Source organism: Penicillium vulpinum (genome assembly GCF_028829585.1).
Source record: "Penicillium vulpinum strain IBT 29486 chromosome Unknown utg000003l_segment0_segment0, whole genome shotgun sequence".
In the NCBI taxonomy this organism is placed as follows: Eukaryota; Fungi; Ascomycota; class Eurotiomycetes; order Eurotiales; family Aspergillaceae; genus Penicillium; species Penicillium vulpinum.
In genome coordinates, this window is record NW_026643243.1 from 5,556,640 (window position 1) to 5,581,507 (window position 24,868).

The 24,868-nt window shown below is 47.9% G+C and overlaps 10 protein-coding genes across 10 annotated transcripts; 6 read left to right on the plus strand and 4 right to left on the minus strand.

Moving 5' to 3' along the window:
• Window positions 1-123: 123 nt before the first annotated feature.
• Window positions 124-900, plus strand: N7479_007150 (nicotinamidase; the record flags this gene model as incomplete). Its single annotated transcript, XM_057254844.1, has 2 exons — window positions 124-192; window positions 244-900. The coding sequence occupies 2 exons, from the start codon at window positions 124-126 to the stop codon at window positions 898-900; spliced, it is 726 nt and encodes a 241-aa protein (XP_057108706.1).
• Window positions 901-1,397: 497 nt separating this feature from the next.
• On the plus strand, window positions 1,398-2,340 carry N7479_007151 (GIG1 family protein; the record flags this gene model as incomplete). The annotated part of the gene is made up of 4 exons (XM_057254845.1): window positions 1,398-1,668; window positions 1,728-1,910; window positions 1,972-2,156; window positions 2,203-2,340. 4 exons carry the CDS (start codon window positions 1,398-1,400, stop codon window positions 2,338-2,340), a joined length of 777 nt encoding a protein of 258 aa, XP_057108707.1.
• A 664-nt stretch (window positions 2,341-3,004) lies between these two features.
• N7479_007152 (OSBP family protein) lies at window positions 3,005-4,898 on the plus strand (the record flags this gene model as incomplete). Its single annotated transcript, XM_057254846.1, has 9 exons — window positions 3,005-3,041; window positions 3,128-3,196; window positions 3,256-3,361; window positions 3,461-3,571; window positions 3,625-3,900; window positions 3,949-4,198; window positions 4,256-4,569; window positions 4,623-4,684; window positions 4,798-4,898. 9 exons carry the CDS (start codon window positions 3,005-3,007, stop codon window positions 4,896-4,898), a joined length of 1,326 nt encoding a protein of 441 aa, XP_057108708.1.
• A 799-nt stretch (window positions 4,899-5,697) lies between these two features.
• Window positions 5,698-7,221, minus strand: hosA (histone deacetylase HOS2; the record flags this gene model as incomplete). The annotated part of the gene is made up of 1 exon (XM_057254847.1): window positions 5,698-7,221. One exon carries the CDS (start codon window positions 7,219-7,221, stop codon window positions 5,698-5,700), a length of 1,524 nt encoding a protein of 507 aa, XP_057108709.1.
• Window positions 7,222-8,095: 874 nt separating this feature from the next.
• On the plus strand, window positions 8,096-9,067 carry N7479_007154 (isocitrate lyase/PEP mutase family protein; the record flags this gene model as incomplete). Its single annotated transcript, XM_057254848.1, has 2 exons — window positions 8,096-8,230; window positions 8,294-9,067. The coding sequence occupies 2 exons, from the start codon at window positions 8,096-8,098 to the stop codon at window positions 9,065-9,067; spliced, it is 909 nt and encodes a 302-aa protein (XP_057108710.1).
• A 1,911-nt stretch (window positions 9,068-10,978) lies between these two features.
• Window positions 10,979-12,058, plus strand: aspf4 (allergen Asp F4; the record flags this gene model as incomplete). Its single annotated transcript, XM_057254849.1, has 1 exon — window positions 10,979-12,058. One exon carries the CDS (start codon window positions 10,979-10,981, stop codon window positions 12,056-12,058), a length of 1,080 nt encoding a protein of 359 aa, XP_057108711.1.
• Window positions 12,059-13,148: 1,090 nt separating this feature from the next.
• N7479_007156 (glutathione S-transferase family protein) lies at window positions 13,149-14,585 on the minus strand (the record flags this gene model as incomplete). The annotated part of the gene is made up of 3 exons (XM_057254850.1): window positions 13,149-14,154; window positions 14,220-14,358; window positions 14,435-14,585. The coding sequence occupies 3 exons, from the start codon at window positions 14,583-14,585 to the stop codon at window positions 13,149-13,151; spliced, it is 1,296 nt and encodes a 431-aa protein (XP_057108712.1).
• Window positions 14,586-21,135: 6,550 nt separating this feature from the next.
• Window positions 21,136-21,363, minus strand: N7479_007157 (uncharacterized protein; the record flags this gene model as incomplete). Its single annotated transcript, XM_057254851.1, has 1 exon — window positions 21,136-21,363. The coding sequence occupies one exon, from the start codon at window positions 21,361-21,363 to the stop codon at window positions 21,136-21,138; it is 228 nt and encodes a 75-aa protein (XP_057108713.1).
• A 144-nt stretch (window positions 21,364-21,507) lies between these two features.
• N7479_007158 (uncharacterized protein) lies at window positions 21,508-22,305 on the minus strand (the record flags this gene model as incomplete). Its single annotated transcript, XM_057254852.1, has 2 exons — window positions 21,508-22,019; window positions 22,077-22,305. 2 exons carry the CDS (start codon window positions 22,303-22,305, stop codon window positions 21,508-21,510), a joined length of 741 nt encoding a protein of 246 aa, XP_057108714.1.
• A 1,016-nt stretch (window positions 22,306-23,321) lies between these two features.
• Window positions 23,322-24,373, plus strand: zrfB (low-affinity Zn(2+) transporter ZRT2; the record flags this gene model as incomplete). The annotated part of the gene is made up of 2 exons (XM_057254853.1): window positions 23,322-23,456; window positions 23,477-24,373. 2 exons carry the CDS (start codon window positions 23,322-23,324, stop codon window positions 24,371-24,373), a joined length of 1,032 nt encoding a protein of 343 aa, XP_057108715.1.
• Between the last annotated feature and the right edge of the window lie 495 nt (window positions 24,374-24,868).

The window sequence follows — 24,868 nt, forward strand, 5'->3', positions numbered from 1 at the left end:
CCCTTTCTTTTACTCATAGGGTAGCTATCAGATTTCAACATTCTCAAAGCTTTTAAACCCCTCCATAACCCCCTCCATAACCTCCATCAGCAGCTCTGTACTCCCACTATTTCCAGCTCAGACATGGCAGCAAATAGTACTATCAGGTCAGCCCTGATTGTGGTAGACATGCAAGAAGATTTCTGCCCACCAGTGAGTTTATTTGATACAATAGAAGGTCATATATGCTGATAAACAGAGTAGCATGGGTCACTCGCCGTAGCAGGAGGCCGCGAGATTGCCTCGATAATCAACACTCTACTTGCAAAGCCGGGATTTGTCGCGCGCATCATGACCAAAGACTACCACCCAGAGGACCATATCTCATTTGCCAGTAATCATCCAGGGCCTGATAACCAGCCCTTCTCTTCATTCGTCACAACGCAAAATCCCGCTCTAGGAAAGGAAACAGAAACAAAACCACAGCAGCTCTGGCCAGTCCACTGTGTGGCTGGAACGCCCGGCGCAGATATTATCCTAGAGATTGACACCTCTAGTGAGCATATAGTTGTTCACAAAGGCATGCGCCCTGGAGTCGAGATGTATTCTGTATTTGCGGATGCTTTCGGAAACTGTGATCATGGGACCAATGCACATTCAGTCAGCCTGGATGTTGCCGCGGCTCTCAAGGCTCAGGGTGTTACAGATGTATTTGTTGTGGGCTTGGCCGGGGATTATTGTGTCAAAGCTACTGCTCTTGATGCTGTCAAGACTGGATTCAAAAGCTGGGTTGTTGAGGAAGGAACGAAATGTGTCGTGCCTGCTGGTTGGGATGCCATTAAAGAGGAACTTCAGACTGCCGGGGTGTCTATTATCTCTATGGATGACTCTATTATCAGGGATCTGGGAGAGAAGAGTTGATATGTTTTTTTTTCTCTCCTGATTTTATCACATAAATTATAAACTAGATATCCTGTTCCAAGTTCCTTTCCTAATTTGTCGAACAGAGGTTCAAGTTCCACGCTACCCGGTTGTAAATCTTATGATAGTATATGAAGGCAATGTATCTTTACATGGATGTGTTACTCCGAAATGCTACACAATGAGAGACCTGACTACATGGTGCTGACCACAGTTACTATAATACCCCGTGTGATTAGCATTCTCCCACAGTTTATAGTTCAAATCAAAGAAAACAAACCACACAAGCTTCCAACGTCATGTATATTTGAAACAATTTATTAAAAATAGATCGCCAGTGGATACATGATCGACAAGCAACTGCCGGAAACGCTTGAACTTGATACCCCTTGCGGCACTACTGCAGAGTGACGTCGATTCAAGGGGGAGATTCACCAGTCAACAGTCCTATTTCACTACGAACTGCAGAGACTAGTTCAGAACTTGATCTAGTCGCGATGCTTCACTCTAAGCGACCATCAACGGGCGCTCCAATCAAAGCCCTCAACGAGAAATTGACCGATGCCGATGCGGAGGCCTTGCGCTTTCCCGATTACAGCTTACCCTCTGAAACCCTCCCGTTCTGGCTCGTTAATGTACCTCGGTCGCAATGGACTGTCGAATGTCCTAGCTTTCTACGTGATCAAAACCCGAAGAATATACAATGCCTTTCGACCCCTGACCACCTTTATACCCGACAAAAATGGGAGGAAGTGAAGGAGATCACAAGTTGAGTGCAACTGGTTGTTAGTGATATACTTCAACTCACTAATTATAACTTGGAACAGAAACCAACCGGATCGATCGATTCCAGCGTGTGCCAAGCGAGCTGCGAAAGTATCTGGAATACATGGCGCATATCAAGGCGGAGTATACATCCGTCATGAGGTTTATGATCAAGGAAAGACTGGGTTGGGGGAATGGAAGCCTGGAAGATATCAAGGCTAGAGGTGGTCCTTTTGAATACGAGGGTACAGGTCACCGGGTTGGATCTAGAGCACGTGAAAAGTGAAATACTAACCAATTGTATAGAGGACATCCGAATCATATACAATGACTGGCCATATGGTGTTGATAAGGACATCATCCATCTGGTAGTGTGGACCAAGTTCCAGCTGGAAGATGACCCAACCACAGACGACCTTACGCCAAGCACACGAGCGGCCATAGAGAGCTATGTGCAGGAGAAATTTTGCTCCCGGATGCCACGCGAACAGGTATGGGATATGTCAAGATAAATATGATGGAAAGCTGACAACATAGGTGGTCTGGTTCAAGAACTGGAAGTCACTAAAGTCGGTTCCTGGAATAGAACACTTCCACGTCATGCTCCATCGTCCCGATATGGAATTTATTAAGGAGATCACCCGGGGAGATGTACCACTGATTGAACGGCTGTGATGTCCAGTGTTTGATTGAAACTTGACTGGATTGAATAAATGAAGGAATAAGAGGCAAAAAGAGGCAAAAAGAAAGTTGTCCTGTCATATGTCCTGAGTACATATAAGTTACCAAGCATAATGTACATGCAGCTGCCCAGGTGCTGCCCAGTATTGAATTTCCCTGCCAAGCTATGCCCCTCATTGACGATCTTTAGGGGGAAATATTGAATGGAATCTATTCCGAAAGTACATAAAGAAAAGGTATTTTTTTATATTTTGCATAGGGGGAGACATTCATGGATGCCTATATAGGATGTAACTAGCCCTGGACCTCAGGTAGCTAGGCAGTTAAATAAGCACAAGCTTAGAGCTGATCCCAGTCAAAAAAAAAAAAAAAAGACGTCACTATAGCCCCTCCTTAGTGCTAAGCATTGTATATGAATAATTTTTGTTGAGTATTTTAGTGTCGTTTTTTCCTCGAACTACACAACTTTTTTATTCTTTTTATGCTTGCTTTCTCCATAGTAAAAAAAAAAAGGCCCCATTTCCGGAAATTTCCGCCCAAGACTCATTTCTCTAGATTTTCACCTGAACATCTATTCATCTTTTTCTTCTATTCTTTCTACTTAAATGCCTTAGGCTTGGCAAAATATCCGTGATACAAGTCATTTCCGAACGCAGTCATGCCGGTTCCGCACCTCCGCCGTGCTTCCCAGGCTAGTAAGTTTGACTTCCCCTCATCGCTTTCCATCCCACCATCATACATCAAGAAATAGTTAAAAACATGGAATTTAACATTCATTCAGGCAGGTCCTCCACAGATGATTCCCCTCCAAGTGGGGAGGATGAGGTTATTGAGCCTGATCAGGGAAACAGTGCGTATAAACCCATCACGGATACTGCCGGACATACACTAACGTGATATACCTCATAGTTCTCATGCATATCATTTCTCAGCTTCGGCCCGGTGCAGATCTGAGCCGTGTCGTCTTGCCGACATTCATTCTCGAGCCCAGGTCTATGTTGGAGCGGATCACCAAGTACGTTTACACCCCGCAGCTCCAACCCGGTAGCTCCAATTTTTTTTGAAGCTACCGGCCAATATTTGGATATATCAACTAACAAAAGTGTTTTATTAGCTTCATGGCCCACCCAGAAACCCTCCTCCCTATGTCCGCCATTGAAGACCCCGTTGAGCGCTTTGTCTCTGTGGTCCGGTTCTATCTGAGTGGATGGCACATCAAACCTGCGTAAGTTCCCCTGCTTGCTGTTTGTTGAGGAATACATTCTGATATTTCCATAGAGGAGTGAAGAAGCCGCTCAACCCCATTCTTGGAGAGACATACACTTGTTACTGGGATTATCCCGACGGAACCCGCGCCTACTACATCTCCGAGCAGACCTCCCACCACCCACCGAAGTCGAGCTATTTCTTTGCAGCGCCGGAGCATCAAATCCGTATTGATGGAACACTCAAGCCCCACAGCAAGTTCTTGGGCAACTCCGCCGCCAGTGTTATGGAGGGTATCGCCATTTTGCGGTTGATGAACCACGGGGATAAAGAAAAGGGTGAAAGATAGTATGTTGCGCTCCTTCTGTAGCCCTTAAAGTCACTAACAAAAAGCAGTATCCTAACCCAACCCAATATGTATGCGCGCGGCATTCTTTTCGGAAAGATGAAATATGAGCTTGGCGATCACAGCTACGTGCGCTGTCCCGAGAACCACCTCGTGGCCGATATCGAGTTCAAGACCAAGGGATATTTCACCGGCAACTATAATTCAATTGGAGGAACTATCAAGAACGAAAAAACCGGAGAGGTGCTATACGAACTGTCCGGAATGTGGAATGGGGAGATGCACATGAAGGATGTTCATGTATGCTACACATACCTCCCATGGTCCCTTCTAGATTCAATGCTGACCGAGAAACAGACCCACAAAAAAGACCTCTTATTCGATGCGACACATGCCAAGCATACACCTCCTTTGGTCCGCCCTATGGAGGAGCAAGGAGAGCGTGAATCGCAGCGGCTATGGTATAAAACAGTTCAAGCTATTGTGGCCCGCAACCATGAAGCTGCAACGGACGAAAAGACTAAGATCGAAGACCGCCAACGAGACGAGGCCGCGAAGCGTGCCGAGGAAGGAATTGACTGGCATCCTCGACTCTTCCGTCCCATCCAAGGTGGCCCCGGTGGGCCGGATGAGGGCGAGGAAGACCTCGACTGGATCATCAATGCCCAAATGTAAGAATGACAACTCAAACCCTAAAAGATAAGATAATAACTGACAATCCCAGTGACATGCACGATCCCCAACTCGCCACCAAGCAGATCCTCTCAATCGCACCCATCGTCCAAGGTCAGAAGGAGTCATCCCAGTTTCAAATCCCGCCACATCACCCCCCTCCTTCCGCTTCTGCGAACTAGGACCCCAGGCATTCCCCCACAACCAGCTAATACCGCCGCACCCAGGCCTCGAGACACAACCCGATGCCACCCAAAGCACTATGGAACAGACAGGTACTGAAACATCAGAAGCGGCAGAGCTTGTAGACGCCCAGAAAACCTCATAAGCCAGCAACCAAAAAAGCCCCACTGCGTCCACCTCCGGCCTCCCCCCATGCTATCACCGACTTAATCCAACCCCGGTTGCTCAGGTCGCCTTCTCTCTTACTCTCACCTCTGAATGACCTCGGAGTGTTATCACACTCCATCTCTCCCTCATTCTGCCATGACGTAGTCAACCTGCGCAGAAAAACCCAGCACAGCCACAACTCGAGGCGGCCGACGACACGATGATAGTCCCCCTCTCTGCCCCTCTGATGTTTCAACACAGCGTTTTTTCTCGGCTACCGTGCCGCTCCCATTGCTGGATACCCGATTTGTTTGATTTGAAAATTCAAAATTCAAAAAACAATTCCCTGAAATCTCAACTGTAAATGAGTATATCCTCTCTTCTCAGACATCGCTAAATGAGAGAAGAGTACGCGTCGTATATTAGACATCGAACAAAAGAATAGTTGTACCAGGAGTATCAAAGAAGCTGCTTATGTAGGTGTTCTCTGCATTTTATCTACACTGAGGCCTTTGATTAATCACTTTTCACTCACCTCTTAGTATCCATAATTCTTGCCTCTCTTGTCCAAAGTCCACAGTATTGACTTCTGATTAATTTTGAATCTTCTCTGTCCGTTACTATACAAAGCTCTCCTAGAAGAGAGGGATATCACAATAGATGGCAACTGCCCATGCCACCAAATATTACCATACAAAGACAACCGAAACTCCCCTCCGATATCCAAATACATACAAAACGCCGCGTCCAACCATTCTTGACTCCTGTGACTTACCAGCCACAAAGCAGCACAAAGCTCATGAATACAACTCTCCCTTGTATCCAGCCCCACGCTCCAGATCACGCCGCCGACTAGTTCGCGGGATAGCACCAGCAGAGCCAGCATAGGCGGAGCCAGAACCCGTCGACGCGGCATCCGCAGCAGCCATAGACCCACTACCTTCATATTCCTCCCTCTCCTCCTCAATCTGCATCGTCTGCTCCTCAATCTCCTTCTCGGTATCCTCACGCAAACCCAAGATATCAGGCGGGATAAAGCTCATCTGCACACTGGGCGCGCCCTTGATATACCTCAGCTGCTCGTGGACAGCCTCGACAAGGCTCTCGAGGTACGCGCGGGTATTCTTATTATCAAGCTTGCGCATCTCCGACAGCGGCGGGAAGAGCGAGTAATCAGGACCGAAGTGATTGCGGAAAGCAACGGTGTCTGGGATAGTGGGGTCGATGATGCGGTCTGCCTCGAGCAGAATTGAGGTCTCGTGCGCCCATGCGCGAGACACGTTGCGCGGCGTGTAGCCGCCGCCGCCGACGACTAGCATGGGGAGTCCGAAGGTCTTGGTGTATGCGACGCAGGCGCCGTGCGCGCGCACGTTCAGGTTGAAGCAGCCCAGTCGGTCGCAGCCTAGACTGTCGGCGCCGCATTGTAGAACGATTGCGCCTGGTTGGTAGGTCTTCATACAGGCGCCGATTACTTCTTTGAAGAGCGCGATGTAGGACTCATCGTCGATGCCGTCGTTGAGAGGGACGTTGATTGCGTGGTGGGCGCCTGGGTTGAGCGGATGTGCGGGGCCGGTGTCTTCGCGCGCACCAGTGCCCGGGAAGAAGTTGTCTTTATCGTATTTATGGAAGGAGACTGTGAGCACGCGGTCTGTTGACCAGAAGGCTTGTTCGACGCCATCGCCGTGGTGTACATCGATGTCGATGTACATGACGCGCGGGTGGTGGCGGAGGAGCTGGAGTGTGCCCAGGACGATGTCGTTGACGTAACAGAAGCCGCTTGCTTCTGCTTTTTTGGCGTGGTGGAGGCCGCCGGACCAGTTGATTGCGATGTCGGATTGGTTGTTGCAGAGCTTGCGCGCGGCGTCGATGGAGCCGCCGGCGTACAGCGAGCAGTAGCTGTACAGGCCGTCGAAAATGGGGCAGTCGTCGCCGAAATTGAAGCGCACCACGTTATCTGATTGCTCTGGCTTATCCATGTCACCGGGCATGATCTGCTGCAGGAAGTCGAGGTAGTCTCTCTCGTGGAAGTCGGCCATTTCCTCGTAGGTCGCTGCGCGCGCGAGGTACAGGTCCATAGCGTGATGCATGCCGTACGCCATGACGAGTTGTTTGGTGAGCGTGAGGCGCCATGGCTTCATGGGATGTGACTGGCCGAAGTGGTGGGGCTCAACGGCTGGATTGGCGTGCCATGATACTCGGTAACCTGTTGGACGAGCTATTTGTAGATTCTGAAGCTCGGCGGTGGACTTTTGGTCGATGGTGAGGGTCGGAGTCGGGGCGGAGGGTGACGCGTATTCTTGAACAACGGAGGAGCGCGCCATCGAGGCAGATATTCGGCAAAATACCGGGAATCAAAGAATTAAGAGCGCCGAGACGTTCATTTTAGATGGGATGAATGGAATTCGAGATGAGACTGAAGGAAGTTCATGACTAATCAGATCTGCGGGCCCGGGGCGGGGCCAAGCATTTTGCATGTTTCCTCTATTTTGTATAGGGACCTCGGGAAGGAACGGAGAAATAGGAACGGACAAAGTGGGAAGGCAAGGAGTTGTTGAGTTGAATTACGAAGATACAAGTCTGCAATTTAAGATCATGTGCCTATATCATCACAGACCACGTGTATAGTACGTCTGTAGCAGTTCAATAAGGACCCCGCTTGAGTTGCCGAAGCTCATAGTACAACATGTATATTGCCGTGCTGTTCGAGTTCCTTTTCATATAAAAATTGTGATATTGTTGGAGATTCCAGGCGATCCTTAATATATTCCAAGGTTAATTCAATTAATACTGCAACAATTGACATCTGGCAAGCACATCTACACTGTTGAACCTTCTCCGAATTAATCCCGAGTCTAGGTATATCTTCTAACCTGCTCAAATGCCTTGGAATAATGATATATAAGATGCAATGGAATAAGATGGTGGTATCCCGATGTCGGCCCCGTGGTTCTGGATAAGTGGAGGTATTGTAATTGCCCGAAAGAGCTCACGGGTGGAGATGTAATGGCCAAAAGCTTGTTTCCCATGTGCGTAACGTTGGGTGAGATCATACCTTCGGAGGGAAAGCTATTTGCGAGGCTCATTTCCTGATGTGAACGTACATCAACCCTCCGTCTTCACTCAGACAATAGCTATACATATATCGAATTAGCACCGGCAAGTCACTGCTATCTCTGTTAGCATAAAACAACAATCATGGTTCTTCCATCGGCAGCAACCAGCCTGCGGCGATCTCTGCAAGATCCCCAGGTATTCATCACAGCCCCAGGAGTCTATGACGGACTGTCAGCACGACTAGCACTGGCAGCAGGCTTCGATGCACTATACATGGTATGCAATGCAAGGTGATCAAGAAATCCCCATCAAAAGCCACGAGCTGACACCACCAACCAGACAGGCGCTGGAACAGCAGCCTCAGTGCATGGCCAAGCAGATCTCGGAATCTGCACGCTGAACGACATGCGAGCCAACGCAGAGATGCTAGCAAACCTCTCACCACACACGCCGCTGATCGCCGACGCCGACACCGGCTACGGCGGGCCGATCATGGTAGCCCGCACGACAGAACAATACGCGCGGTCCGGCGTAGCAGCCTTCCACATCGAGGACCAGGTACAGACCAAGCGGTGCGGACACCTCTTCGGCAAGCAGCTCGTCGACCCAAAAACCTACATCAGCCGCATCCGCGCGGCCGTGCAAGCGCGCCAACGCATCGGCAGCGATATCGTAGTGATTGCGCGAACGGACTCGCTCCAGCAGCACGGCTACGAAGAGAGCTTAGCACGGCTGCGGGCGGCGAGAGATGCCGGCGCGGACATCGGGTTCTTAGAGGGCATCTCGTCGCGAGAAATGGCTCGCCGGGTTGTGGCGGACCTTGCGCCGTGGCCTTTGTTGTTGAATATGGTAGAGCATGGGTCCACGCCTTCGATTTCTGCGAACGAAGCGAAGGAAATTGGGTTCCGGGTTATCATCTTCCCGTTTGCGACTCTGGGTCCGGCTCTCCTGGCTATGCGGGAGGGACTGGAGAGATTGAAGCGTGATGGCTTGCCTGGTCTTCCTGAGGAAGTCACGCCTCAGATGTTGTTTAGGGTCTGCGGGCTGGATGATAGTCTTAGGTTGGATGCGGCCGCTGGTGGTGTGGCGTTTGAGGGTGGAATCGGGAGATAAATGAATGCCCAGAATATACCCGTGGATCGCCACCTGTTCTACCCGGTGCCGGACGGTGAGTCGGAGTATATTTTAGGCCAATGGTCTAGGTTGACTTCCAAGAGTTTAGGCGAAGGCATTGGCAACTTCCCCTTTGAACGGAAGAGGAATACCTGTACTCCGTACTCCGTAAATACATCTGTAGTAGTCTCCACCAGTCGTATGATTGGTATGATTCTATTTTTTTTTCATCCAGCCACATTCATTAGTAGAAGTTGAAGTTGAAGTTGAATTCTTCGGGTCTTAATTAGAATTACCGTTAAAATATCTAGAGCCATGTGGTTTTTCTCATTTCCTTTCATGGATTACATAGATGTAATCCATGGATGACAGTGTGTTGACGGGCAGATTTCATTTCCCACAGCCAATGAGACAAGCCATAGATTAATCGAGCCGAGGATCCTTCCGTGCCGACCCTGGTTTTGTTTATTGACAAGCCTAATTTTCTACAAATTTTCTACAGGGGGTTTAAGAGTGTCTAGAGTGTTTAGAACATTCAAAGTCAATCGCATCGTACCTGCAGGTGAGGAGTCTGCCAGGGGTTCCTTCACAACCCTAATGTTTCAGAACACGCCTGTGGCAACGTACTTTGTACTTTGTACTCATACCATTCATACCATACAACAATATACTCCGTACCTACGTGATAATAATACTACAATGTACGGAGTATAGAGTCTTTAAAAAGCCAAGCGCGCTTAAAGTTTTACTCAGATCAACACATGAAACTGCCTCATATTCAGCCCCAGTTTACCGAGTCGGAAGGCCTGGATTCCCGACAGTTTCGGCGTGAGACTATGGAGGCGATCTAGGGCGGGACTCGTCATGTAGGTGGGGAATGGCTTCGACGCTACCAGTGAATATACAAATGACTGTGCCTTACAGAAAAATATCGAGGACCCATCGGCCGCGTAGGGGCCTGGCCGCAGATCAACGGCAGAGATTTGCCCTTTCAGACGCACATCCGTGGATACGATGGACAGTCGATATTAATTGTCATCGGCGTAATCATGTAATCTGTCAGAATGAGTTGGGTAGTGACATGGGTTATAAAGTGTCAATTGATTGTCCACGTTGTACATGCGGTGATGAGTTGTCCGTATTCAAGATTGCCTTGGGATTCGTAAGACAGTTCAGATCCTTGCTGTGGACTACACCGATTGGTTTATGTGGGGAATTTCCGGACGGGGATATCTTAAAGTGTGTAAGTTTGTATACCTAGGTATTATATGTAGATACTAGAAAACCTTTGTCATATAGAAGTACCAATGCCCAGATGTTGGGCTCGAACGCAGTAAGTGATCCATGGGATTGTTTCCATATTTCGAATCTAGCATTCCGATCGAACACGTGTTTGACATCAGGCAACTATAGACATAACAATATGAATCCCAATAATAGGAATCATATAATAATAGAAACATGGAGTATTGTATTCTGTACAAGATTAGGAGTAATGAATAGGAGAAACACCCCTTATCCTAAGTAACGAGTACCTGCACAGCCGCGAGGAGAGGCATAGTATAGTCAAGTACACAATACCAAGAGAATAGAGTCTGGGCCCTTTCCAGTCAACCAATCAACCCAAATGAGACGGACGCACGGCCAGGAACCGCCAGGAACCGACCAATCAACAATCGATGGCCCCTGATATTCTGCCTTGGAACCCTTTGAGTGTTTTTGGGTTCAGGCCCAGCCTGACCCGTTGGCGTGTAATTTGGTATTGTACTAATAGTCCTAGTCCCCCCCTAGTCTACTTTCTTCTTCTCTCTTCATTCTTCATTCTCACACATTCATTTGAATTGAATTTTCGTCCAGAGCTTTTCGCTCAAGTCACTCATTTTTTCAAGGTTATTCAATTCCCCCAAAAAAATGCATTTCTCCAACTCCGTGCTGTTGATGACAGCGCTGACCGCTGGGTCGGCTGTCGCTCGTCTTCACGGCCACGACCGTCGTCACGCCCACCACAGAGAGCTCGATGCCCAGCTCCAGCCCGCTGTGACCGCTGCCCCCGTTGCCAACGTTGAGAAGCGTGGTGGAGAGGTTGTTGCTGCCACCATCGACGGCCAGCTCGTCTCCTGGATCAACAACTGGTTCGGCGAACAGGGTTCCACCTCTTCTGAGGCTCCTTCCTCCACCGAGGCCCCCGTGGTCCCCGAGCCTACCGTTGCTCCCACTTCCACCACTGCCGCTCCCGTCGTCAAGTCCACCTCCGAGGCTGAGGTTATCTCAGTCGTCAAGCCCACCGCTGCGCCTACCTCCGGCTCCAGCTCTTCCGTTTCCAGCAACTGGGCCAACTACCCTACCAATGGCCAGTACTCCAGAGATGGATTCGGTGCCTCCACCGGCAGCAAGCGCATCGGCTCCCTCGACTGGGACTACGTCGGCAACGTCGGCAGCCCCTGGGGTAGCAACCTGATCCGTGTCGAAGAGGACGCCGCCAGCGAGTACAAGCACGTTATCCGATTCGAGAACGACAACGCCAAGGCCTGGACTGTTGTCATGTGGAACTCGTACGGTCCCACCGGCGGTCTGAACGGTTTCTGGAGCCCCAACAAGGCCCTGAGCTTCACCGTCGAGCCCGGTCACAGCATCTTCGTCGCCATCGATGACAACTCTCAGGGTGGTTGGGGTGCCGCCGAGGGCGAAGGTCTCCCTACCAACTTCGTCGGTGAGTACGCCTCCACCTGGGGTGAGTTCGATATGAGCAACGCCCAGAACGACGGCTTCTCCGGCTGGGATGTTTCTTGCATCATCGCTGAGCTCGCCAACCTGGAAATTGCTGGTATGCAGATCTGCAACCACGAGGGTGAGAAGTGCTCCTCCATCTCCAAGGGTGCCGCCAGCGTCGTCGCCGGCTACACCGCTGCCGACCAGGGCAAGCCCGACCTGGCCATCGCCCAGTCCGCTGGCCCCGTCCGTCTCGTTGTCAACCTGGGCTGGTCCTCTTAGACGGTCACGCCATCTTTTTTTTTTCCTCCTCCCATTTCTAGCAATCTTATCCTCTCTCCCGAGATTTTGTCTTTTCTTGCGCAAACGGTTTAACGCCGAAGATGTCTTTGTATCTTCCCCTGATTGGTGTGTGCGTGCGCAGGTCGCTTGCCCCAGCAACAATCCTGGCCACACATCCTTCCATCTTCGAGCGGCCCTTCGACGGATACCTTTTTCTCCGTTGAGGGGTTCATACATATCTTTGTGGTCATGATTCGCGTCCTTTTGTCTTTTTCTTTGTACATATACCATCTGAACCATCTGATCTGATTTGAGAGTTGATATTATTTCCTTTTTCTTATTTTTTTCCTTCTAAAACTAATCACTATACATACTCTACTGTATCTAATGGCCATTAAGCGCCGATATCTATATATGGAAATCTAAACACAGCATATCATCCAACCCACTATACTCAGTCTATATTTAATCTCACAGGATCATTAGTGCCGACGCCTCTTCGTCAGCCATATACCTGAAACAAGCCCCTTATCTATTATTGCCAAGTCTCACCTTTCCAAAAGCCGATGTACGTATATTTATGTCTTGCATGAGGCCAAAGTAACCATGCATTCTTTTGTCATAGGATGAGCATATTGCATAATTGGCCCATAAATGTTTAACCTATTACAAAGGTCAACGAAAAGCTTCAATATGAAACTCACAACTATACCACTATTTGGACAGACTCCAAAAAATTATGTGGTTGAATTTGAGATGTCAATTCAGAGTTAGGGCTTTGAGGAATGTCAGGATCACATGGCTGCTTTGAGGGGTCCTTCGAGCCCTTAATTATTTACTATGTCACCAAAGTAATCTTACGTTCATTTGAGTTCGATTATAAAGATAAGAATAAAGGAGATATATCAACTAGAGGACCAGATCAAAGACCTGCAATTTAAATGTGGCGAAGAACCGTAGGAACGTCAACACACAAGTACAGAAGGACAGAACACAATGCTATCGTACAGTCTTCGCTTCCACCTAATAGTAAAACAAAACACCAACCCCCGTAACATCCTCGAAACCAGACACAACGACCTCTCGACGCTTAAAACGCGCCCAAGAAGTCAGCCGCAGACCCAGGATCAAGCTGCACCACATCCACATCTCCCTCATGATCATCCTCTTCCTCGACACCCCCAGTCGAAAAAGAAAGCAAGCCCACATGCACCATATACCCAATAAAAGCCGCCGTCCCCGCCACAGCAGTCGCAACAGACAACAACATATCCTTATTACTAGAATCGGCATACGAAGCCAAAACCTGTTTCTCCACCGAGCTAAACGCCGAATCAGCCTGGACAGCCTGCTTCAACCGCCTATTCTGGCGCACCTCCCGCAAAAACGGCGTATTATCCGCCAGCGTCCCGAGCAGCGTCGTCCCAACCGCCGCAACAGAGATCCGCTCAGGCGCGCGCCACGGCAAGAAAGCCAACGCCGTTGGCTGGAAAGCATGCGCAGTCTCAACAGGGTCCTCACCAAAACAGCGACCGCGCATGCGCTCCGTATACGCCGCCAGCAGCGGAGCCTTCGCGCGCATCGCGTCGCGCAGCCAGGGGAAGACCAGCTCCGGCACGAGCGCCAGCGCCAGGTATCCCAGCGCGACGCAGTCCAGCGAGGAGGGGTTATTGTTCTCGTCGGCGGGGAGCAGACAGGTCTTTGTGCGGGCGAGCATTGCTTCGAGCGGGTCGAAGAAGTCTGCTGTTAGGGCTTCTAGACGGAACTGGTTTGTTTGCGCTGTGCGGCCGAGGAGCTTGGAGACTGTGTCGCGCGGCTGCTGGATCATGGTGCTGGGGATTTGGCCGGCTGCTACGGCGGCGGAGTGCTCGCGTTTGCGCTGGTCTTCCATTGCTTGCAGGTCGAGCGAGGAGAGGCCGAGGTGTTCGGTGCGCGTTTTGGCGGCGCTGTGTAGCTTCGGTGGGAGGATCCATTGGTTGGGCCATTGGAGGAGGGAGCCGTAGGCGGGGGATGTGTTGCCGTAGTAGTTTTGGCTGGTTACGTAGAGGGAGAGGTCGAGGAGGGATTGGCCGCGGGATTCGATGAAGGAGGAGAAGCTGAGGGTGGGTTGTTAGTATTTTTTTTTGTTTCTTGCATTATTGTAGAAGTTGGGGGTGCGTACGCAACGCTGTCGGCTTTTTGCACTTCGTCGAGGTTTTGGTCCAGGTTCCATGCTCCCTCGGAGTATTGGCGGAGGTAGTCGACGATATTGCGGAACCGGCTCACCCAGACGGAACCATTCTGGAGAGCGGGGAGCTCACCTATTCGTGAATTACTTGTTAGATGTCTGATTTTGGTGATGTGTTTTTTTTTTTTTTTTGCGGTCACGTCACTGACCTGTTGGGGACACGGAGGGATCACTGCTGGCGATTAGTTCCCATGAGTCTTTAGGGAGGACCTCGGAACAATATGCAATTGCAGCAAGACATTGCGCGTCAATTGACGGCAGGGAAAAGGCCGGGCCCCATACATGCAGTTGTAGTACCATGGTGGCTTTGCGCTTGGAAGAGAAGGAACGGCTGTGATTGATATGGCCGAGAGAATCACGTGTGTTTATCCTCGGATATCAGATATACTTGGCTTCTACGGATTACAAAATCTAATTTATTCATATCAATCTAGTTGTAGATGGTCTGTAGATGGTGGTTTCTTATAAAAAAAATATAAAAAAAATACAGATTCTTTCTCTTCTTCGAGATATCCCATTCTCCCGAGATCTAGCTATACTACAGCTGCACGTACGACTGCCATTACCCCGAAAGTCAAAATAGACATAAATAGAAATAGGACAAAGTGTCGCGCTAAATTCCAAGCTTCCAGGAAGTCAAAGAAACCAAGATGTGGCTTCGATCACGTAGGCAACGCCATTTCATTGAAATCACCGATAATTAGCCAACAATATCTCCTTTAGAATAAAATTGGCAATGAGTTGTATAGCAACGAATCGGATATAGCTTCCACTTTGCCTCAAAGTATAACCCGATACTCCATCAATCTCACTCAGCCCGGAAAAAAAAAGCATCGACATCAAAGCTCAACGTGGCTCAGTCACACGACGCAGGCCATCTAGAACCTTAAGAGCCTCAAATCTCCATATTGACACAGCCCAGAGCTGAGAAGCACCCAGCGCATCGGTTGTATACCGCTATTTCTCGCATGGATCGCCTCTGCCTAAGACACGATACTTGGCGATATCACGAGGGTATAGGGTGGAATTTGGGGGGTTTTTTTTCCCCTGCCATTTCGGCTCAGTTCCGATTCCTCCATTGGCATATCTTTAGAGTGATACAGGGAATGACTTCATTTGACGCACGTGGCTATACAAGCCAAGGACCAGCCACAAAACGTGTCAATGGAGTTCCTTGGAATGGATTATATTTTATATATTGGGTCTGAGACATAGGTACAATTCAGGTTAATATGGAGATTAGATAGTCAGGGCAAGAGTATTTGCGGAAAGCTTACTTAGGTCACTTGACCTTACTAAGATGGTCTAGCTTGATTAATAATAATAGATTAATAATAATCTGAAACATAAACAATCAAGTCAATTTCATGGAAAATGTCATAGACAAAGTGTATCGGGTTGAGGGGTAGAAGCGGGGGGTAGAAACCTTGGAAATACAATCTGCGAGATCCATTGGATACAGATTGTCGCGGATTTCTTCAATGACGACAGCAACTGTATCGGTCAAGCGATCAGCCAACGGCCAACGAGTATCCCGGCACGCCCGCATAGTAATACTCCAGCAACAAGAAGCATTATCAGGTTTAGATACGGAGTTTTTGAAATCATTGCCCCGCTATAATATATAGCAAATTGACTAGAAAACCAACCTGCACGTGGAGCATTAATACCTACTATATACCCTATAAATATTAACAATCGGCCTCCATTTGCTGTTATAATAACAAGTATAAGGCGCATACCAATCTAGCTAGCAAAGCCCGAAGCGCTCGGACGGGGCTAAATCTCGTGTCTTCGTTCCATCCTTCTCCGCTCAACCGTTTAGCGTTTAGCCGTTGATATTACGAGCTAAATAAGTACGCTAGGGATGCCAATATGTAGTCTGGCGAACGTCGACTTCCCCATTTGAGTATATGCATTACAATCATGCTAGATAGTATGGTGTGATTTTTTAACAGGTTTGCGTCGGGTGTACTCTGATCTTCACGCAATAACCAATCAATTCCAGCCCATGCGGCGACATACGGAAGGTACGATATCCAGGGCATGCATTGGACTGGATCGGGTAAATGCGTTGTAAATCATAACCGGAGGCTCGATAAGGATCGCGTCAGATCGGTGCTTTTAGATCTTATGGTCTTTTTTTTTCTTTCATTAAAGTGTAACAAAGTACAGTATTAACAATAGTACATTGGATGTATGCAGGGTTCTAATAAATTGGTCTACTCATGAGTCATATTGACGTACTTCGTATCCAGTGGATTTGTGAAATTATGCGTTCCACTACCGCGACACCCGCCCTCGTGATCATCCCTGCTAGCTTTGCTAATGCTAGCTGATTAGTGAAAACGGGCAGGTGGATGTCACCCGCAGTTTCCCCCAGGTCTTATTTATGCACGACATAAAGCGTTGGACCGTATTAATAACGTACTTTGTAGAATAAATGACAAAATTGCTCTGTTGGGTATACTAAGTCTATGGTACATGTGATTCAGATTCGGCCAGATGCAGGAGAAAACATAAGAAAAAAACCAGAAAAGAAAGGAAACAAGATTAAAAAGACATCCAAACGGGATGACATGGTGGTCAGGGAAAAAGAAAAAGACGCAATCTGCACCCGATCAATAGGGTGTAAGCAATGCGACGATCGCGAGGATAACCCCGGTTGATCCGAGGCAATAAGACAGTGGGTGATAGATGAATTCGCATTGTCCAATTAATGCGCAACGGGCTGAGGAGCTGCAGCTTTCTCCGCACTGCGCGTCATAGGTCGGGATCGAACAGCTGAAACGAAAGCCCCACATAAGACCGGGGGGCGTGATCAAGAGAGTTGGAAGTGAAACAAAGAAGCAAGAAATAGAAAGGCTATTAATGCAGGTCGAGGGGATGGCGCCGGCGCTGGGTCCCATCGCGAGCGAGTAAGGTTGCTGAAGAGCGAGAGAACAAAGAAAAATGGAAAAGTGAATTCCATGAAAGAGAATTAAAAAAAATTGTCCGAGGCCCAGCATGCATTGAGCTGTAGCAATTGCATCGTTGGAATTGTAATGCCAAGAGACGATAATGGACGGGTGGCAGAGCACGCGCTCTTTGTGTTGTCCGTCTCTCAAGACTTCCAGGGCGTCTTTTGTTTGGGTGGAAATTAGGTGTTGAAGGTCCGAATCGAAAACAAAGGATCGCAGGTAAGAGTCGAAACTAGGTCGAAGTCGAAGTCGTGATATCCATGCGGAGGGTCCAGGTCGTGGGCGGATCTGGTGGGACCAGAATGCGCCAGTGTCATCATGTTCGTTGAGAAGAGGGGACTTGTGGACTGTTTATTTTGGAAGCGGAGGCAGAGGGCCCTTGGGAGGAGGACCGGGGCATGGAGGGAACTGAGAAGATCCGACGGAAGGCATTGTGAATTGGAAGGTTGGTATGGTGAGTTGGATAATGTTCAAGTAGCAGATTGGAATACCAAGCTAGTAAGATTGTAGAATATGGTGTAGAGTAGAGTAAAGTGGATGGAGAGAAGAAGGGGAAGAAAAAAGGTTACCGGAGCAGGATTCTTATAGAAATGAAATGGTCTCCTCCCCCCAACCTTTCCGGTCAACCGTCACTAATTACTTAAATTAATCCCTAAAATAAAATAAAAAATCCCCATCGAACATCCCTGCCATGAACAGGAGGCTGAGTATCCACCTGATCTGACGTAGGAATTTATTGCGATTTACTTGACTTAGCCTCGGGCCAAGATGAATAATGCAGCCCCAAGTGGAAATCCAATAGAAAATTGCCATTCTTTTCTAGAAGCTCCCCACTACTTCTGTGGCTTGTGTTTCTTGTGAACCACTAGTGGAAGAGTGGGAAAAAATGAGACACTGTAAACATATATGTCGTGCTACCTTCAATATACATACAGAAATGAATAAAAGGCTCTAGAAATTACTATCTACATTGGTCTAACTATGCACCTTTAAGAAAATTACTGTTCTAGTCTCACAATTCCCTCTATGTGCAGTAAATCATGAAACCACGAGATGACAACTAGTAAAGGGCAATCTCCCGTGGGCCCACCAAGGCTCCATAGGGACGGTTCCTTGATGCGGTGAGAACGACTTTTTTTTTAATTTCTTTTCTTTTTTTGGAATATATATATATATTTTTTTTTCCATTTTATTGTACAACCTTCGTAGTTCGTAAATGTTATTGGAACATGATAAACCACATTAGGTCCAAGCACATTAACCCCGTATATATGACTCAAGAGAATAACAAGACGTCAGGTCATAACACGTGCATGTTTGCAGATCCCGAGAGAGTAAGGCGTTAGTGGGAGAGGGGAATATAAAAAAGAAAAAAGAAAACTAGAAAGACTCAAAAGACCAAATAGGAAAAAGAAAAGACTAAAAAAGGAAAAAGAATAAGAACACCGATAATTTTTCCCGTTGACTTAGGTCAAACGGGATGGCCGATTCGTATTAATTACACTAAGGCGGGTGTCAGCCGAGATCCCAGAATGCTGGGATTACAAAATAAGAATAAGTCTCTTCCGGATTCCTTGCCGATGTCTCTTAAACGGATATATGACATATATCATGTATATATAACCTATATAATATGCCTAGGGTACGGAGTACATATGCATATACTTCGTATAGAGACATCTAGACAGCAGAGTGCTCAGGGGTCGAATTAAAAGAATAAAATAAAAATGAAATCTGAAATCGAGGATCCATTCTGAACCGTGGTTTTTTTTACCCGTGCTACCAAACACAATAAAGCCGTGGTTGAAATCTGCAAATAGGTCGAACCCTTTGGGGTAATTGATATCAGGTTGCTTATTTTACCTGACTTCTAACGGGGTTCGTTTTTAGTATCTTAGTATTCTTATGTTTTTTTTTTTTAGTATGCACTTCGGCTATTATTCCAATTTATATGTATATTATAACTCCGTACTCCGCACTCCATATGGAGTACATAATCTCCTTTTTTTTCTCTTATCTATTATCTTCTACCGCTTAGACCCCTCTAGGGCTCCTAATAACAACATGTAATACAAAGACCGATTTTTCAATGAGCGGATCGCATCACCGCCGACGGAGTACAGAGCCGATTAACCTCCGCCTATAGTGATTATTGTGGCTGATAGTCCCTGGCCAAGATCGTCTTGCTGCAGAGGACTGTGCATTGCACATCATCATTTCAAAAGTATGCAGAACAACGTCGTAGCACATTAGTACTACATCTGGAGAAAAAAAGATGGATCCCTGTATGCAATATATGACCCCAGGCCTCATGATTATTGGTTAATAGTGAAGATTGCATCGAGAGGGGTTTGTCCAACTTTTTTTTTTTTTTGTTTCCCCCTCATTTGCCTTAGTTGCATTGCGCACATCACTGGGACTTAGGTTTCACGATGGGAGATCTACTTCACCCCCCCCCCTGGTGTGGCGTTTATGGCGTGCTCCCGTGTAGCCGTTACTTGGGAGTGTGGTGTGAGGGTGAATTGGATGTGTATGTTGGAAGTGTGTGTATAAAAAAGAAAACGTACAGACTACGACGATGTACTACTTACCTGAAGGAAATTCCCCAGCTTCGGGATGTTTACAAGTCTTCCCCCGGAAATTATCTGGGGCCACTAAATAATGCACTGGTTTTCCGTTACATCCGCCATATTCCTTGTTTTTCGGTCCTTTTTAAGAGACAAAAAACGGCCGGAACTCGGTAGGCAGAGAGATTATAGACACGTTAGTGTTAGAAAATGTTCATGCACTCTGCCCTATGCAGTAAGATTGTATTCCCCGGCATACCCTTAAGTCCGTGGATATACAACGGTACCATTCGGGATTTGTAAACCTTGGCGGAGACATTCAAACAGGCAGGTAAAAGGCATTTGTAATATGACAAGAGTATAATTACCGACTTAAGTATAATTAGTATAACATGGGATATGAAAGAGAAGTGGGGGTTGTGGCAAAAGGAAAAAGAGTTATGCGACCACACGGGTGTACCTGAACTAAGGCCGGGGGAACCAAGGAAAGGGGAAACGAAAGTGGCAAAAAAAGAAGAAACACACATGGAAGAAAAAAAACTCTACCCATGAACTAACGATCCACAAACTTCAATAAAAGATCCCAATTAGGTCAAGTTCGTACTCCACTTGGATTCTCGCTCCGCACCGTTGAAAAAAGAAAAAAAAGGCTGTGGAGTACATAGTATTTGGAAAGTCGGAGATTTATGACTTGTTAAGCATGCTAAACAGATCGGGAATTACACCCCCTGATCGTAGCACGATCGGGTTGAGATATGTCGAATAGCCATGTTTATTGGTTGACTTGCAGGCCAAGATACTCTAGAGAATAGTTCAGATGCTTGAGTAGAGGCATAAATATGCAGTGTTAGTTAAATTTTTTTTTTTTTTTAAAAAAAAGTACGGTCTATATTAAATTTTGGGTGCCGAACCCAGCATATCGGTATGGAGCACTTTGTACGGAGTACATACTTTGGACTAAAATCCTATGAAAACCTGTTGGGGTCACGGGACGAGATGGAGACTTGTTTCAAGTTGAGCTCCACTTGGACAATCTTCTAGCTTGCCTTCTGGAAGTGCGGCCCGAGGTTGGGAGAATCCATACCACATGGGGTTTTTTTTAGATATATATTGTAGGTGGAATCGAAATGTCTCCGAAATTAGAATGTGTGAGAGACTAGTTTCATACCCTTGTTCCATGTTGTAGTGTGTCATGAAGGCAACCGAGACATGTAAACAAGAGAGCCAGGTAGAAGTCAATATCACACCATGTCTTATAACATGCAGATCATCAAGACGTTACTGGCTGCATACACCCGGGGCCCCGTAGCTGACATTCTCGTCTCAGCGGCTCTGTATGTCTGGCACTGTGGTTGAAGAGTCATCTGGGGAGTATGAGAGCCCGCCACTTGTGTGACCCTTCGGTGACACCCACATGCTGAGCACAACATTTGCACAGTGCAAGTCCTGCCGCGGCCCGGAAGGTGCTGTGCTCTCATAAGTGACAGCCTCGTAGATCATGGAATCGACGTATGATTTCACAGGATGAGACAAAGTCTCTGGTTGAGGCATCTTCTAGCGTTTGCAGGGGCTTGAAACAAAATACAATAATTCTGCCAGTGTCACAGTCACAGGGCCCTTGGCGATCATCCCACCACGGCTGCCCACCTTGGGATGTTGGGAAAAGCTTAACCGTAAACGAGATCCCTGCGTGGATCAATCCTCAACAGACGCCTGGGCCTGAGTGGAAATCCATTCTTCCATTAGAGGTTGCCGAGTTGACTCAGATGTCACGGCACTTGGTCGGCTTTTATTGCCCTTCCGAGTGATCAACAGACACAACACCCATCCGCAGATATTGAAGCTCTCATAATGGGTGGTGAAACGAAGCTTCTTCTCGTCACTGCCACTCGTGTCTTCGGGCACCCGGTCTTCCATGGTTGTCCGATTTCTCTTACTTGAACGGCGTCTATTCTCCGATGCAACTTCGTCCGTGGATTCAGGAATATTGTGCAGTTCCAGATCAGGCTCACTGTCGCTCTCGATCATAATTCCACCGTCTGCCGAATCAACCGGGTTGGCAGCCGTATCCCCCGAGACATGGTCTGGTTTCACCTCCATGTTCAAGTCTTGATCCTGATTTTCCTTTCCGTGGAATGTCTTGCTGCGCGTGAGGAGCGAATGGCGGGTACGGGATTCGCGGAGGAAGATGGCCACGTCGAAGTCGTCTAGGTAATGTGTTAATATACTTGTTCGTTATACGGGGAATATCGAGTGATCTATACCTTCGACAATGACATCTTTGACCGGCTTGCCCTTCTTGCGCATAAATGACCGCTCATTCTCTTCGCGCAGCTTCGGAAGAACCAACGGGCGAACCGCCTCGATGACGCGCGGCAGGACAGGATCGCGAGAGTCCAAGAGCCATCGTGAATCGGATGGGGTATCGAGATAAATGCGACATTCCAATACTGAGTATTTGCTAATGCGAAGGTATCGTCGAATGGGAGCCATGTTCGAAGGTGCTGCGCAAGGGCGTGGTTGAAAGGGCCCTATGACCTCAAGATAATGCCAAGCGCCTTTACCGCCAATGCTCTCTGATTGGCGATCAAGACGCCTGAAAGGGCTGCAAGGACTCTCAGGCAAGGGGGCCGTCGGGCCACGTTTCTTCAAACTTCTTTCATTCTCCCAATCTTCCTAATGCTTTCAAATATTTCTATCAAAAACACAAAGATGGAACAAAATACCCCGGGCCAGACCATAGTGAGGACCTTCCAAGCTTATCTCCCACACACGTGATTTAATCACCGGAATCGGAAGACTCCCAAGGTCCTCAACACGCTAGTCTTAAGCTAGTCTTAGGTACCGGATACTTTCGCACACACCCACAATTGTATGGGTTTTTAAGTATCTGGTACCGGCCAGATAGAGTGTAAAACTCCGTCCTTGACGTCTTCACGCTCCCAAGGTCCCCAATGGATCCCCTCTAGGGCTGCCACCCGTTGATAATAACCAAGATCCCGCAAAATCTGATTTGCTTTCGATTCTGTCTTTTATTATCCAAAGCCGTGATTTTTATATCTATCTCGACTGAATTCTCTGGTGCTCCCAGGGTACTCATTCTGATAAGAAAGCCCAGAGATTCCACGTGCCACTCATATGCACGCGCGGTCTGAGGAAGTTTTTATCTTCTCACTGTCTTCGGTTCAATCAGTACCCACACAGTTCGACATTGTCAGCCTCTAGTGATTTCATGCATTAGTGGACCAACAACGCATCTCGCCTACCATCGAGGACCTTGGGGATTGTGGTCAATTACCTTCCCGCACACCCCCGCTACGAGATTGCGGCCATTAAAACCATTCTTCTCATCTCAACCAGATCAACAATCTTCTCTAGTCAACTGGGATACTTGCACCGTCATCTAGCTTGTTTGTATTCTGTGAACCTTCTTTGGTCCGCACAAACTTCCTTTTCGTCCCACCTCTACACTTCCTCCATACTGCTGGTGTCACCTTAAATCGGCCTCGATGGAATCCTACTCTACCCTCCTCAAGCGTGAGGACGCTTGTGAATCAGGGAATGAGTTCGACGGCCGCATGGGCCTGCGGATCTCCTCCATCTTTGTGATCATGGCTGGCTCCATGTTCGGTGCTCTGTTCCCGGTCTTCGCTCGCCGCTTTAGCAAAAAGGGGGGTTTCCCAAGTGGGCATTTTTTGTCGCCAAATACTTTGGATCTGGTGTGATTATTGCCACTGCTTTTATTCACCTATTGGCTCCGGCTGAGGAGGCATTGAAGAACGAGTGCCTGACCGGCCCCATTACTGAATACAGCTGGGTGGAGGGCATCATCCTTATGACCATTGTTGTTCTGTTCTTCGTAGAGCTGATGGTTATGCGTTTCTCGCACTTTGGCCAAGGCCATCTGCACGACGAGGAAGGCAACACCCACACCCAACTTGATGATCACTCTATTGTCAACGAAACCTCCGAGCCAAAACATCACATCCCAGGGGAGGATCACCTTGGTCATTCCCGTGAGCACCACGATAATAGCGACGCCGAAAACGAACTCCAAGCGGCTGAAGACTATGCCGCTCAGCTCACTTCGATCTTCATCCTGGAGTTCGGTATCATCTTCCACTCTGTTTTCATTGGTCTCACTCTTGCAGTGTCAGGCGCTGAGTTCACTACCCTTTACATCGTGCTTGTCTTCCATCAAACCTTCGAAGGACTCGGTCTTGGCTCTCGTCTAGCTACAATTCCTTGGCCCAAATCAAAGCGCAATACTCCCTACTTCCTGGGCTTTGCCTTTGGAATCTCGACTCCAATTGCCATTGCTATTGGCTTGGGTGTTCGAAACAGCTACCCACCTACCGGGCGAACCACTCTCATCATCAACGGTGTCTTTGACTCTATCTCTGCTGGAATTCTCATTTACACTGCCCTCGTCGAGCTGATGGCCCACGAGTTCATGTTCAGCCACTCCATGCGCAAGGCTCCCATCCGCGAGGTGCTGGTTGCCTTCTCCCTTCTTTGTGCTGGAGCTGCCCTGATGGCGTTGTTGGGTAAATGGGCATAGAGGTATATCTGCTGCTTCGGCGATTGAAAAAATCAATCTGGGAACATTATTCTTCCCAATAATGTGTCATGTCTTTGCTTTTCTTTGCCAAAACTTTTCTATTATGGTCACATGTCGTTTCTGCATCTGTGATACCCAAGGGATCCGGGCCAGTTTTAGCCATACATATATCTGGCGTTACTTTAGCGAATGTATTCACTTGAAGCCCATTTATAAAAACATTTCAACCGAGGACAGTCAAGCTGTAGCAGAATAGATGACACAAGTAGCAGTAGACCCAGATCTAGCAGGACCCGTCTTATATCTCGGCCCGTATAACTGTAACCCACATGCATGTCATACTACATGAATACGTGGACCAACCAAGCCCAGCCTTGAAGCCAATCGTAAACAAGCGACTAGTTTAATTACTAGTCCACGCTTAGCCATTTCCACTGTAAGGCTGGTTCCTGACAGGGGTTCCCTTCCCCGCACCAATTTGTACAACAGGCTGAA